This window comes from Bison bison, unplaced genomic scaffold (assembly GCF_000754665.1).
Source record: "Bison bison bison isolate TAMUID 2011002044 unplaced genomic scaffold, Bison_UMD1.0 scf7180017864032, whole genome shotgun sequence".
Taxonomy (NCBI): domain Eukaryota; kingdom Metazoa; phylum Chordata; class Mammalia; order Artiodactyla; family Bovidae; genus Bison; species Bison bison.
Genome location: NW_011494604.1, coordinates 920667 through 934687, shown reverse-complemented (window position 1 = coordinate 934687; position 14021 = coordinate 920667). Strand labels below are relative to the sequence as shown.

The 14021-nt window shown below is 48.2% G+C and overlaps 1 protein-coding gene across 1 annotated transcript in view; it reads left to right on the top strand.

Annotated features, from left to right (window-relative positions):
- Nucleotides 1–14021, top strand: part of SEMA5B (sema domain, seven thrombospondin repeats (type 1 and type 1-like), transmembrane domain (TM) and short cytoplasmic domain, (semaphorin) 5B) — a 124498-nt gene that overhangs the window by 79807 nt on the left and 30670 nt on the right. Inside the window, exons 2-3 of the mRNA XM_010834267.1 lie at nt 5473–5653; nt 10676–10775. Coding sequence (XP_010832569.1) covers nt 5521–5653; nt 10676–10775 — 233 coding nt within the window. The 5' untranslated portion in view covers nt 5473–5520. The remainder of the gene's footprint in view (nt 1–5472; nt 5654–10675; nt 10776–14021) is intronic.

Below are 14021 nucleotides of genomic sequence, written 5' to 3'. Positions count from 1 at the left end.
TTGATTCAGGAGGGACTTGGAGGACATATTTACATGAAAACCATAATGTGAGCGGAACTTCTGCTGCAGAAATTAGGTACTTGTAGGCCTGGGGTCCAGGGGAGAGGAAGGGGCCCAGGTGCGGGCATGTGTGTGTGCTAAGTCACCTCAGCCATGTCCGACGCTTTGCGACCCTATAGACTATAGCCTGCTAGGCTCCTCTGTCCTTGGGATTCTCCAGGCAAGAATACTGGAATGGGTTGCTATTTCCTCTTCCCAACCCAGGGATGGAACCTGAGTCTCTTATGTCTCCTGCATTGGCAGGCAGGTTCTTTTCCACTAACACTACTTGGGAAGCCCCAGGATGTCCGCCTAATTCAGGCTGGAGGAACCCAGAATCTGGCCACACAGAGGGCTAGGCTTGGGGACTCGGGGTGGCACAGAAGCCTTGGAAAGAACCATCGGACAAGGGGAGGGTTGGGAATAATGGGGGGAGAGCAGTTGTCATACTGCCTTGGATGTCCTGAGGAGCTGATAGAAGAAAAGCCCCAGCTAAAGTCCGAAAGGATGATATTTGCATATGTATTGAACATCGCCAATTAGGTGTTAATATCAACCAGGGTCCCCACAGGAAACAGATGGCACACACAAATTGGGAAATGCGAGGGCAGTTTAATAAAGGAACTGTTTACAGAGGGGTGGGAAGGGCTTGGGGAACCATATGGGAAGGCTCACTGTGCGGTACCCTGGGGCTGATAACCAGGGGTGTGGTACATCCCTAGGCCTGAAGGGAGGAAGGAGGGAGTGATGTTGAAACCTGGAGGCAGAGATGCTGTAGGAAAGGAGCTCTGACCTTCCGTGGAGGGATGCAGCAGCCCACTCTGTTGCTTCCTGTCCACCCCTGCCTCCCCCTCCCCATCTTCTGCCTGTGCCCCCTATTGACCAGAGGGAAGGAGGCCCCTCATACAGTCCAGGCCCACAGCAAGGAGAAGGAAAAAGAGTAGAGGAGAAAACAGAAAGGCCTCCAGCCCAAGGACATGAGGGAATTTCCCAGGCCTCCCTGCTCCTCTTCCCTCAGGGCACCAGAATAGCTCTAATTAATGCTCACTGTCTGCCAGGCAGTGTTCTATGCCTTTAAGAGGTAGTACACTCCAGCATCCATGGGGGACTGGTTCCGGACCACTCTCCCCATACCAAAACCCTCAGATGCTCAACTGCCTAATAGAAAATGGTGTACAGTATTTGCTTATAACCTATGCATATCTTCCTATACACTTTAAATCATCTCTAGATTACTAATATTATGTAAATGACATGTAAATAGTTGTAAATACAATTTAAATGCTATGTAAACAGTTGCTGGGGGCACATCAAATTCAAGTTTTGCTCTTTGGAACTTTTTGGAATTTTTTTCCAGAATATTTTCAATCCATATTGGTGAGATGCAGAACCCACAGGTGCAGCCACTTGTAACTCTCTTAACTTTTACAGATGCTGAGGGAGTTGATGTTGTTACTCTCACTCCCAATTTGTGGAAACTAAGGCAGGGAGAGGTTAAGTATTCTTTCTCAGAGTTGCACAGTTGGTAAGGAGAAGGCTGGAATTTAAACTCAGGTTGACTGGCTCTAGAGAGTTGGCCCTGCCCTTTGATCCCTCAGTCTCTTGAGCCCAGGAATCCGTGTCAAGGAAAGGAGATGCTGGCACCCGGGACAGGAGAGCAGTGCCAAACCCTTTGCAGCAGGAAGGACCCAGCTTAGCACTGAGGAATAAGTTCTGTGAACAGCTGTGTGAAAAATAGCTCCAGGGAGTAAGTTTGGGCCAAATCTCCCTCCCAGAGGGTTTCTGCTCAGAGAGATGGCCAGGCTCTCCTGGGAAGGAACAGCCAGTTGAGCCTGAGATTGAGATTAAAGAGGTGCTCTGGGGGCTAATGACCTGTGAGGTGCAGGATGGGGCAGGGTAAAGGTTCACGGACTGTGTGGTCACAGGGATGCTTCCTCGAAGCCTTGCATCAATGCAGTGATAGGTTTTATCTTATTTTACACACAGGAGAAATAGGAAGAGACATCCTGCTGTAGTTTTCCAAACCTGGGGTAAGTAGAGGCAGAGAGGAGAGATTAGGAGTAAAAACGATCTTGAGCATCAAGGAACCCCAGGGGCCTCTCAGCCTTGGGGAGACTTGTCAGAATCACCTTAGGGATCACTCACCTACTGGTCCCAGGACTCCACCTCCAGTGATTCCAATTTGCTGCTATCCCAGCCGGGAATCCCTGATCTAGTTCAACCTTTCACTTCACAGATAATGAAAGTGACACCAAGGAGGCTACTTCGTGAGTTCGGGACATGTAAAGGGTGTGGAGTCAACAGGACTTGATGACACACTGCATGGACTGGGGAAGGAGAGAGGTGGGACATGATACAGAGTGTCTGAGTCAGGCTCCAGAGGAACTGTTGGGCAACTCTGTGTATTAGAAGTTTTAAGGAACCAACACTAATTTTTAAAATTTTTATTGAATCAGTTCAGTTCACTCACTCAGTCATGTCTGACTCTTTGCGACCCCATGAACTGCAGCACACCAGGCTTCCCTGTCCATTAGCAAGTCACAGAGCGTACTCAAACTCATGTCCATTGAGTCAGTGATGCCATCCAACCATCTCATCCTCTGTCGTCCCCTTCTCCTCCTGCCCTTAGTCTTTCCTGGCATCAGGGTCTTTTCCAATGAGTCAGCTCCTCACATCAGGTGGCCAAACTATTGGAGCGCCTGCTTCAGCATCAGTCCTTCCAATGAATATTCAGGATTGATTTCCTTTGGGATAGACCAGTTGGATATCCTGGCAGTCCAAGGGACTCTCAAGAGTCTTCTCCAACACCATAGTTCAAAAGCATCAATTCTTTGGTGCTCAGCTTTCTTTATGGTTCAACTCTCACATCCATACATAAATACTGGAAAAACCATATAGCTTTGACTAGATGGAGCTTTGCTGGCAAAGTAATATCTCTGCTTTTTAATATGCTGTCTAGGTTGGTCATAGTTTTCCTTCTTTGTCTTTTAATTTCATGGCTGCAGTCACTATCTGCAGTGATTTTGGAGCCCAAGAAACTAAAACTAAAGTCTGTCACTGTTTCCCCATCTATCTGCTATGAAGTAATGGGGCCAGATGACATGATCTTAGTCTTTGAATGTTGAGCTTTAAGCCAGCTTTTTTTTTTAATTGAATAGATGTTATTAAGCACATTTAATATTCAATAGTGAAAATATTATATAAAAAGTATATATTGAGACACCTGGATCACCATTTTGCTACTTTTAAGTGTCCTTTTTTTTTAAAATTAGTTTGGGTTTATTTTTTCCACTGTATTGTAATGCTAATATAAGCAAATATAAATATATATTCTTATTTCTACCCTCTTTTTTACACAAAGTGTAGCATGTAGTATGTAACAGCATATTACACTGTTATGCACCTTGTTTTTTTCACTTAATATACCTGGAGACTCCTCCACAACAAAATCTGAAGACCAACCCCCCATTCTTTTCTGTAGCTGATACACCATGGCTTTTTTAAGCAGTCTCCATTTGCTGGATATTTGGTTGTTACTTGTCTTTTGTCATTAAAAAAAAAAAATGCCGCAAGGAATAATCTCGTGTATAAGTCACTTTGCAGGTGTACCAGTCACCTATTCTTGTTTCTTAACTAACTATGGTGAAGGAGCAGGTTTTACTTTCCCATATGCAGTCTGCTGCAGATGGATACTTGGAGAAGGCAACGGCACCCCACGCCAGTACTCTTGCCTGGAGAATCCCATGGATGGAGGAGCCTGGTAGGCTGCAGTCCATGGGGTTGCTAGGAGTCGGGCATGACTGAGCGACTTCACTTTCACTTTTCACTCTTCACTTTCATGCATTGGAGAAGGAAATGGCAACCCACTCCAGTGTTCTTGCATGGAGAATCCCAGGGACGGGGGAACCTGGTAGGCTGCCGTCTCTGGGGTCGCACAGAGTCAGACACGATTGAAGCGACTTAGCAGCAGCAGCAGATGGATACTTACGTAAAATTCAATCAAAGCGAATTTCTTAAGAAGTGAATTGAAAAAAAAAAACTAGGCAAAATACAAGTCCACATATTTTGTTATTAGATCCAATAGACATAAAAATTACCCTGTCAAATTACCATAAAGGTTTTAAAAAACACTATCCAAATTCTTCATTTATCTTACCTCAGAGTGGTCACAGCTTGTGGACCACACTTCGGGTAGCACCGGTTTACTCCAGGGAATTAGGTCAGAGGGGGTCATGCCTCTGTTGTTTTGCCAGATGTTGCTAGGTCCGCTTCCATGGGGTTGTATCATTTTGTACACCATCCAGCATTGTAAGGGGTAGTGGTAAAGAACCCACCTGCCAATGCAGGAGACACAAGAGGCATGGGTTCCATCCCTGGGTCATAAAGATCCCCTGGAGGAGGGCACAGCAACCCACTCCAGTATTCTTGCCTGGAGAATCCCCATGGACAGAGGAGCCTGGTGGGCTACAGTTCATAGGGTCGCAAAGAATCAGAGACAACTGAAGCGGCTTTGCATGCGTGCACTCCAGCAGCTTATGAGCACCCCTTTCCCATTACCTCCCCAAGAGTTGTCATCTCACTTGAATGTGTGCGGAATTGATATATGAGCAGGCTTACCTCAGTTCAACTTTTAATTTGAGTTGCTCTTACTATGAATGAGAGTAGTGTCATTCATATTTTTAAGCCCTATTTGAATTTATATTCTTTGCCATTTTTCTACTGGATTATCGTCTTTTTCCCCTGGATTCTCAGGAATTCTTTATATATTAGGGATCTTAGCCCCTTGTGTCTGCCACAAACTGCTAATCTTTTCCCTTGTTTGTCATTTGCCTTTTGATTTTGCTGGATGTTTGTTTTTTGTAGGGGGTGGGGAGGAGCTTGCAGAAGTTCGTGATTTTTATGTAGTTAAATTTGTCAATCTTTTGTTTAATAGCTTCTGGATTTTGAGTTATGGTTCTCCACTCCAAGGTTATAAAGAATTCTGCCCACATTTTCTTCTAGTATTTTTCTGCTTTTATCCTTAACATTTAAATCTTTCATCCAGTGGAATTTTCCCTAGTTGGTGAGAGTTATGGATCTAAATTTATCTTTTTACAAATGGCTACCCACTTGTCCTAACTCCATTTATTAAAATCCCTAAGATACCACCTTTATCATTAAAATAAATTTTAAACCATTTGGGATCATAATAGAAAAAGCTCTATAATTTGTCAGTTTTGTCCAGAATACCATTACGAGGGAAATTAGCTTTCAAGATATGATCTATAACTTTATATTACTGGAGCAGAGCAAACTCTTAAGTATCATAAATAAAATATAAATTTCATTTAAACAAACAAACAGATCCTGCGGGGCCACTGACAAGCACACAGGAAATCGGGAGAGGTGGGCATTGCTGAGGGAGCGCGTGGTGAGTGAGCGTTTGCATTGCAGGTCTCCGCCCAGCCTGCCTCCGGAGCCAGCACCACAGAGGGGCCCACCATGGTGTTCCCAGGACCCCTGGCTATCACACTGCTGCTAGTGCACCTCGCCAGCTCCCAGGATGTCGCCGGTGAAGCCAGTGGTGAGCAGCAGCTGTGCTCCCTGAGGGAACACCCCATCGTGGCCTTTGCAGGTGAGAGCCACTTCCCGCTGGGTCCTTTCTTGCAGTAACTGTGTCCTGAAGGACTTAGGTGGGCCCTCTGCAGGGTCTCTCTGGATGTTGGAAGTCATTTTCTGTAGGGTATGAAGACTCTTCCTCTGGGGGTAGGTGTAAGAGGAATGGGTAGCAGTGGGCTGGAGGATCTGATTTTGTCTGCAGACAATTCCTTCAACTCTTTCTCCATGTTTCCCTGGGGTCCTTCCCTAGAATTCCATTGCTAGAGAATGAGGTTGTGGCTGCCCAGGGTGGGGTGGCCAGGGGTTGGTGGGTCATCTCAGCTGTAGCTCTTCTGGCAGCATGAGCTCTGCTTCTTGGTTTCCCTGGGGAAGAATGAGGGTGACTCACACATGAGGGAATGCCTGGAGATCTCTGGAAAGCTTCCTTCTGCTCGTGAGAGTGTCCTGTTAAAGTCTTTCCCAAGCTGGGGTTTGTGAATCACTGGACATATTCTGAGGGGTCCATAAGTTCTCAATAAGAGTTTCTAAAATGAGGGTATATATTTGATGATAATCTAAAAATAAAACACAAATACCAGAGCATCTTGCATGTTCTCCCTCGACCTGTTAGCCAATTTGGGGGTCACTAGGGGTGTTAGGATCCATCACCTATGTGGCAGCTCACATGAGGATCAGCAGATGTGGTCTCAGTAGTCCCCAGGTTCTTAAGCTTGATAAACTATCTGCTTTTTCCTCTTCACAATAACCCTGGCAGCACAGCAGGGCAAGGACTCATCTCTGTTTACAAAAAGGCGGGCTGAGGTGTAGACGGTTAGAGGGATTTGTCAGACCTGGGTCTCAGTGTTGGCCTCCTGACTCCCATTCGGGGCTCTTCGAACTTCCCGGGGCAGAGGGCAGGTACTCCAAACTCAGGTGCCCTGGCAGCCTGTCCGGTGAGATTCCACACAGCCAGCTTAGAGGGGCAAGATAGAAACCAGAGTGGAGAAATGAATCCATGAGACTGAGGCAGGCATGGGGTCTGGGGAGTGGGGAAGGCAGTATGGATAGGAGCTGGGGCAGCAAGGTGGGGAGGCTGGGGCCTTTCAGATGTGCGGGATTCCCAGCTGTGGACTGGCTCCCGCTCAGGGAGGAGAGTTTCCAGCCGTCTTCTCTGTGCTGTCTTGTTGGAGCTCGGATCCGAGGCTTTGAAGGCTTAAGTGGATTAAAGTAAATTAGCAGTGTCCCTAAACCTACAAAACACACGCACACCCTCAGACTTCTGATGGCTCCTGGCATGCTGGTGGCTGCTGCTGATGGGAAGGACCGAGGAGCAGGATTCTGAGGCTGGCCTTGTCATATGAGGACCCCCCTGTGGCAGCTCCTAATGAACCCTTTCTTCTCAGGGGCTTTGCTGGGGCATGGTTGGATCTGGGAGCAGAGACAGTGGAAGGAGAGCAGGGGAATCCCTGTTGCCCGGCCAGGCTGGTCTGTATTGGTACAAACTGGGTGTGATGGGACGAGGGTGGAGAGATGTAAAGACGTGTTCCTTAAAAACTTGGCTTCCTTGGCACCAGTTCTGATCTTCAGCTGTAAAGTACTTGAATGAAACTGACTTCCCACCCCACCTCCTTTCAGAAGGAATGAATGAGGTTAGAGTTGACACAGACAGTTGACGTGAAGTGACAGGAATTCCCTGAGTCCCAGGAGAGGGGAGGTGGTCCGTCATCCTAGACTGACAGCCCCAGAGAGTGGAGTCATCTTTGTTTTCCCTCCTCAGGCCTTCTGGTCTCCCTGAAATTCAACCCTTCCCTTTTTCTGACAACTTTGAGTTTTCCTGTCTATTCACCAAATTTTTCTCCAACCCTAGACCCAATACCTGACTCTAGGCACGGTGCTGGACTTTGTGGGGCCTCAGAGGTGTTTCCTTTGAGTACTCCTGTTTCTTGTTCCTTAAATGTCACTCCCTCTGGTCCCCCAGCGCAGTTCGTCCTGGGCCAGGGCTGGTCCTCTTGTCCACCGCCGCCCCATCCTTTAGTTCTGCAGGGCACACACTAGGGACTGCATTCATATTAGGTGACTCTGTGCTGGGTGATGCCGTATTCCAGTTGCCAAATCCAGCCCAGCACCAAGCCCCAGCTTCCGGGACCCCCTCTGATGTTACACTTTACTTCTGACTGATCAGTAAGCTTCTAACCCTGTAGCTCTGAGTTTCCCTCTGCCCTGACACCTGGCTGATCTGTGAATAACCCCTAAATACCCCCAGAGGAGCTGCCACTTACAGAATCTGACAGCCATGTTTCTGTTTCGTAAGGATGAATTTTCTCCTATTGGTTTCTTTTCAGGGGCTCCACCTGTGTTGCTCTCTGGCCTGCATGTTATTCCTTTCACCACAGCTTGGCCTTTCTAGGTGGCAGGGAGAAGCCACTATGGGGTTAACACTAACAGTGGTTAATCCACAAAGTGGGTAATTGATTTGACTATAATTAAAATCACAGGCGCATCATGGAGAATGTCATTTTTCTCTTAAAGTTGCCATCCAAAGCCTTCACTGCACACGGTGCTCAGAACGTGCTTGGGGTTTTAACGACAGCTTTCCCTCTGGTCCTCTTTGCCTGTTTAATAAGAGGAAGCTGGCTCCCTTCCCAAGACGGCTCCCCCAGGATCACCACGCTGAGCCCGTTGCATCTCCTCCCTCGCCCCTTCCCTCTTGCCCTTGTCAGTCACTTTGGGGTAAGGAAGAGGGTCAGAAACGGAAAGGGACCACCCCTCCTCCACCCCACCTCCCACTGTCATCCTGGCTCCTGCCCCGGTTCCTCTTCCTCTCCCCTCACCTCAAGAAAGGGCTGTAATGAAGGCTGAGCTGAGCCATCTCCAGATGGAGTTTCTCCTGGTTTGCTGCAGACCAGTCAGGCCACCTCTTCCTCTGTTCAGCATCTGAAACATCCCTGTCAGAAGGGAAGAAGGGGATTAAAGTGTGACTTGTTGCTCTTATTGGAGAGCACCCAGTATGCTGGGGACAGGCAAACCCTTCACACACACACACACCACCCAGAAAACAGATGAGCACATTCAGAGTGACAAAAACATACAATGTGAAGGGAACTGGAAGCGTAGAGAGAACATAGAACAAAATAAGATCAGGGTGGAGAGGTTATAATCCAGGAAGGCTTCCTGGAGGAGGAGGACCTTTGGCTTAGTCTCTAAGGTACTATGATATCCTATCCGGATTTTTGAGAGTGGCCCTGAGATCAACTAAAAACCCTAGTTGTCTCCAGATCCACTCCCCATACTAAGATCGCCCAAATGCCATTGCAACTTCATGATGGCTTGTGCCAGTCTGTAGCCACATGCTGAGGGCAGAGGCAGACACAAAGGGTCTGCTTCATTTTGCTGCAGAATTTCTTTCTTCTCCTTTTTTTTTTTTTTAATGGTGCATATCTCAGTTTTCTGAAAAACATCCAACTTGCAAAACCTTCAGTTCTCCGGGGAGCGATTAAGTGTTTGCCTGTCATGCAGAAATGAAGGGCTGCTTTTACTCTGTAGTCGGAGGGATAATGAGCAATGATTTATTTCCCTTGGATTGCACACACACACGCACACACACACACACACACACCCTGCCCTCTCCCCTGGGCCTTCTGGGAGCCAGTTACTAATGCACTGAGAGGAAGAAAGCTCAGGGCCTCCTCACATTTCCCCATCATCTTTACCCTACCAGTATGAAAGTTCCTCTGCTCATAGCACAGCACTCTCTCTTCACCAGTCAGTTCCCTCGCATCCATGAGGAAGAGGCTGAAAGAAAGCTGTGAAGGGGCTGTGAGCCCGCATGGGGGAAGTGAGCTTCCATTTTGAGGGAAAGTTATCTGGGCACTGTTCCCAGATGTACCCTCCCATGACCACTGCCCCATCCATCCAGAGGGCTGCAAGGTCTCCTCTGCCCACCCAGTCCTCATGAGAGACTTTGGCCTTGGCTGGGATGATCCTCCTTGGAGACAGAGATGGGCACTGTCCACCCATCCTCCCTTTCTTCCACCTCTGTGGAGTCTTGTTTGAAAACCCGAGTCTTCTTGTATAAGAGACAGTTGACAATTATTCATACATTTAATCAATTACTTCTGGGTGCTAGGCAGAGGCTAGAGATCCCAGAAGCAAGATCTTCCTTGTCGCCCAGGGCAAACTACCAGATTAGACACCAGTGAGATAGGGGCTTTGATGGCAGTCAAGTAGAGGTCTATGGGAGCCTATGACTTGTGTGGGGGAGTCAGAGAAAGCTTCTTGGAGGAGGTGGGGTGAGGATGGGGACACATAGGAGCTGTTGCACTGAGGGAGAATAGAATTGCAAAGGTTCTCAAGCTCTGGTGGGATAGATCTGGAGATGTGCACTGGTTGAGTGTGGCTGGGGTAGAGGGTTTGAGAAGGAATGTATAAGCTGAAGCATCATTCTTTCAGTGCAGCACTAGATAACTAATGTGCTGGGCATTCCTTCTACTTGGGAGGACAGTGGGGCTGGAAACCAAAGGCCTTCACAGGAGTTGTGACTGCCTGGAGGAAACTGGGCACTATTAAAGGGTTCTAAGCCGGGGAGTGACACAGCTAGAGTTGCATATTAGAAAGATGGCTTGGTTGCCTTGTGGGAAATGGGCTGGAGGGGCAGGAGTAGAAGCTGTGCCGCTTAGGATGCTGTTGACAAGAGATGACGGTAGCTTGCCGGGGGGATAGGGTACAGGGGCGAGATGGCTGGATTTCAGAGGATAGGACTTGCCAGTGTGTTTGGTGCGGCTGGTGAGGGTCTTGAGGAGTCAAGGATGGTTACAGGTTTCCTTTGTGCAGCTAGGGGATGGGTGGAGCCCTTCTTTGAGCGAGGGAGCAAAGCAGGAGCAGTGACAACACCCCCACTCCCTGTCCCCTAGCTGTCTGCTCACAGAGGTGGGCAGGTGGAGCCCAGATCTCCGAGGTGCCCCCTACTTCACTGCAGCCCTTCCGTTCTTGGGTCCAATGCTGGCACAGTTGGGAGCCCCTAGTCCAACAGTAACTGAACAACTGCCTCTCCCTCCCCCAGATCTGAAGCCATGGGTCTCTAACTTCACTTACCCTGGAGCCCAAGATTTCTCCCAGCTCGCTCTGGATCCTTCCAGAAACCAGCTCATCGTGGGAGCCAGGTAATGAGGTACAGGAGAGTTGGGGCCAGGACTGGGGGATGGATTCTAAGCACATTGAGCAGAGGGAATATTATTTGGGATGACCTTCTGTGGGCAACCCCTCATCCTGGGTCCCTGTTCCTCTCTACCAGACACTCTCTCTGTGCCTGAATGCCTGTCCCCCAGCAAAGGAAGCATTGGAGGGGAGTGGCAAGGAGGTAATCGCCACATCTCAGCAAGCCACATTCCCCAGGGTGTGGCAGTTATTAAGGGCAGGAATGCATGCTGTCAACCTCCTAGCCTGCATCCCAGCCATCATGCCAGAACCTACCGAGCTGGTGTCCTCCCTGGGAGCTCCACGCAGAGAAGGTGCCCCCTGCTGGCCGGCTGGCTGCCTGCACCTGGGCCATGGGCCATGGGCCATGGGCTGTGTGCTTTTATGAAGGACCTCCCGCTTGCCATATCAGTTACCCCCAAGACCCAGGTCCAGTATTTAGGGATAATACATTCTTGAAGGACTTATGGAAACTTTGCAGAGTAAATTAGGAGGAGAGAAATCTCACAAAATCGTAGACCACCAGCTCTGGTTGGGAAGGGAGCTTAGAGATGGTCTGTTCCAATAGGACCAGCAGTAGCACCACTGGGGAACTTGTTAGAGTGCAAATTCTCGGACCCTACCTGATGAACCGGAAACTCTGAAGGTGGGGCCCAGCAGCCTGTGTGTTAGCACGCCCTCCTGCTGAGCCTGGTGCACACTGAGGTTTGAGAATCTCTGGCCTAATCCAGTTGCCCTCAGTTTAAAGAAGAGGAAGCAGAGGCCCAAGAGGGGAAGGTGACCTTCCTGAGATCACATAGCAAGATAACAACAGAGTCTGGGGTTAAAATCCAGGCCCCCTAGAACCTCAGGGTTTGAGGTTTTCTGCCAAACTACGTTACCATCTCCAGCTGCACTGGTGTTTCTCAGAAGCCCTCTGCCCTGGGAGTTCTGATTGAGCAGGTCTGGGGCAGGGGAGGACGGCCAAGGGGTTGGGCACCTCCAGGCTGCACTCTGTAGCTGACCAACCTTGACTTCGGGGCTCTCCTGAGCGGCCCCACCCCTTCATTTGCCATGTGTAATGGAGGACAGAGCTCTGGCCCAGATGAGCTGTGTTCTTGTCCTGGGTGACCTTGACCTGTGAACCTCAGTTTCCTCATCTGTAAAGTCTGGGTTACATTCTCTGGGCTGCCAACATGACAGGGCTATTAAGAAGCTAGGGTTTGTAAAGCAATTTTCCTTCAATTAGAAATAAACTAATTAAAAAAAAAAGAAGCTAGGGTTGAATGCATTTTATTGTTTTATTTTGAAATTATTATTTTGTATCAGATATGTGTTACGATATAACATTCAGAAGGTACAAAAGGGAAAAGCAGAGCGGCCCCCTGCCAGTATACTAGGTAGGACCCCTGACTGGAGGCATGCTGTGTGTGAGTTTATGTGTCCTCTCTGAGGTAGTCTCTACATGTACAAGTATCTAAGAGCGTGGACCTTATTTTCCTAGCAAACAGAGTCGTTGTTTTGCTTTTTATTTGAGGATAATGGTAGATTTGGGCTTCCCACGCGGCTCAGCAGTAAAGAATCTACCTGCAATGCAGGAGCCTCAGTAGACGCAGGTTTGATCCCTGAGTCAAGAAGATTCCCTGGAGGAGGGAATGTCAACCCACTCCAGTATGCTTGCCTGGAGAATCCCAGGAACAGCAGAACCTGGAGGGCTACAGTTCATGGGGTATCAAAGAACCGGACACGACTAAAGCAACTTAGGGTGCACGCAACGGTAGATTTACTTGCAGTTCTAAGAAGTAATACAGAGAGATCCCATCCTTATACCCTTCACCCAGTTTTCCCCAGTGGTAACAGTTTGCCTGCCCACAGTACAGCACTGCAGTCAGGAAGCTGGCATTAATGCCATTTTCCCACCTGATTCAGGGTGCACCAGTTTTACATGTAGCTTTTAGAATCCTGATGCCTTTGAAATAAGTGAAACAGAGAAGGACAAACACTGAATGTTATCATTTATATTTGCAATATAAAAAATAAAGTGAATGAATATAGGAAAACAGAAACAGACTCATAGAGAACAAACTAGTGGCTACCAGTGAGGAGAGGGAAAAAGGCAGGGGTGGTGGTGGCGAGATAGGAGTAGGGGATTAAGAGAAACTACCATGTATAGAATAAATAGGCTACAAGGATATATTGTACAGTGCAGGGAAATAAAGCCAATATTTTAAATGGTGTATAATCTATAAAAATACTGAATCACTAAGTCGTACCCCTGAAACTACTATATTGTAAATCAACTAGACCTTAAATAAACAAATAAATAAATAAATCCTGATGCCTTTGCTCTGAACCTTGTGGAAGCATTTTGAAAATGGCCATTCATTCATGTGGTAAAATATCTAAGTGAAAGTGTTAGTCATTCGGTCCTGTCTGACTCTTTGCAACCCCATGGACTATAGCCCACCAGGCTTTTCTGTCCATGGGATTCTCCAGGCATGAATCCTGGAGTGGGTTGCCATGCCCTTCTCCAGGGGATCTTCCCGACCCAGGGATCGAACCCAGGTCTCCTGCATTGCAGGCAGATTCTTTACCATCTGAGCCACCAGGGAAGCCTGTAAGATATGTGAAACATGTAATAAATCATTTAATCTTCACAATAACTAACCCCAGGCAGTAGGTCCTGTGATGATCCCCACTGCATGGACCAGAAAGCTGGGAGGGTTACGTCTCCTGCCTGTGCTCACACTGTCCTCCCTGGTCCGCTCCTCCCCACTTACCTTGGCCTGGTTATGCCTGCAGAGAACCCTTTTTCTAGGATCATCCTTCCTTCCTCCTTCTCTTCTGCCTGACAGTTTCCCACTTCTCTGTGGGACACCCTGGGCCTCTGGAATTCAGGGTAGGGAAATTTTTTATTCATTTATACCCCACCTTGTTCCATAAAGGGTTTAGGGTGGTCAGGCTATAGAGATTTCTCTGTTCTCATCTCCCAGAAGAGCAAACTTCAAGTTGTGATGAATGATTTTTGATGGGATAAAAATGAATAAAGTGATGCAGTGTTTCCCTTAATTTTTTAAAGCTGTGAGCAGATGCCTGTGTTACCTGAGCAGACGGGTGGGGCAGAGCCGTAAGCTGGAGCCCATCTGTCCCCAGCCTGGGCGGGTGGGTGCAGGCAGGGGGCCTGGGGAGGGATGTCGGAGGCCTGAAGCCAAGGTCCCCTGGCCAGGCCCACC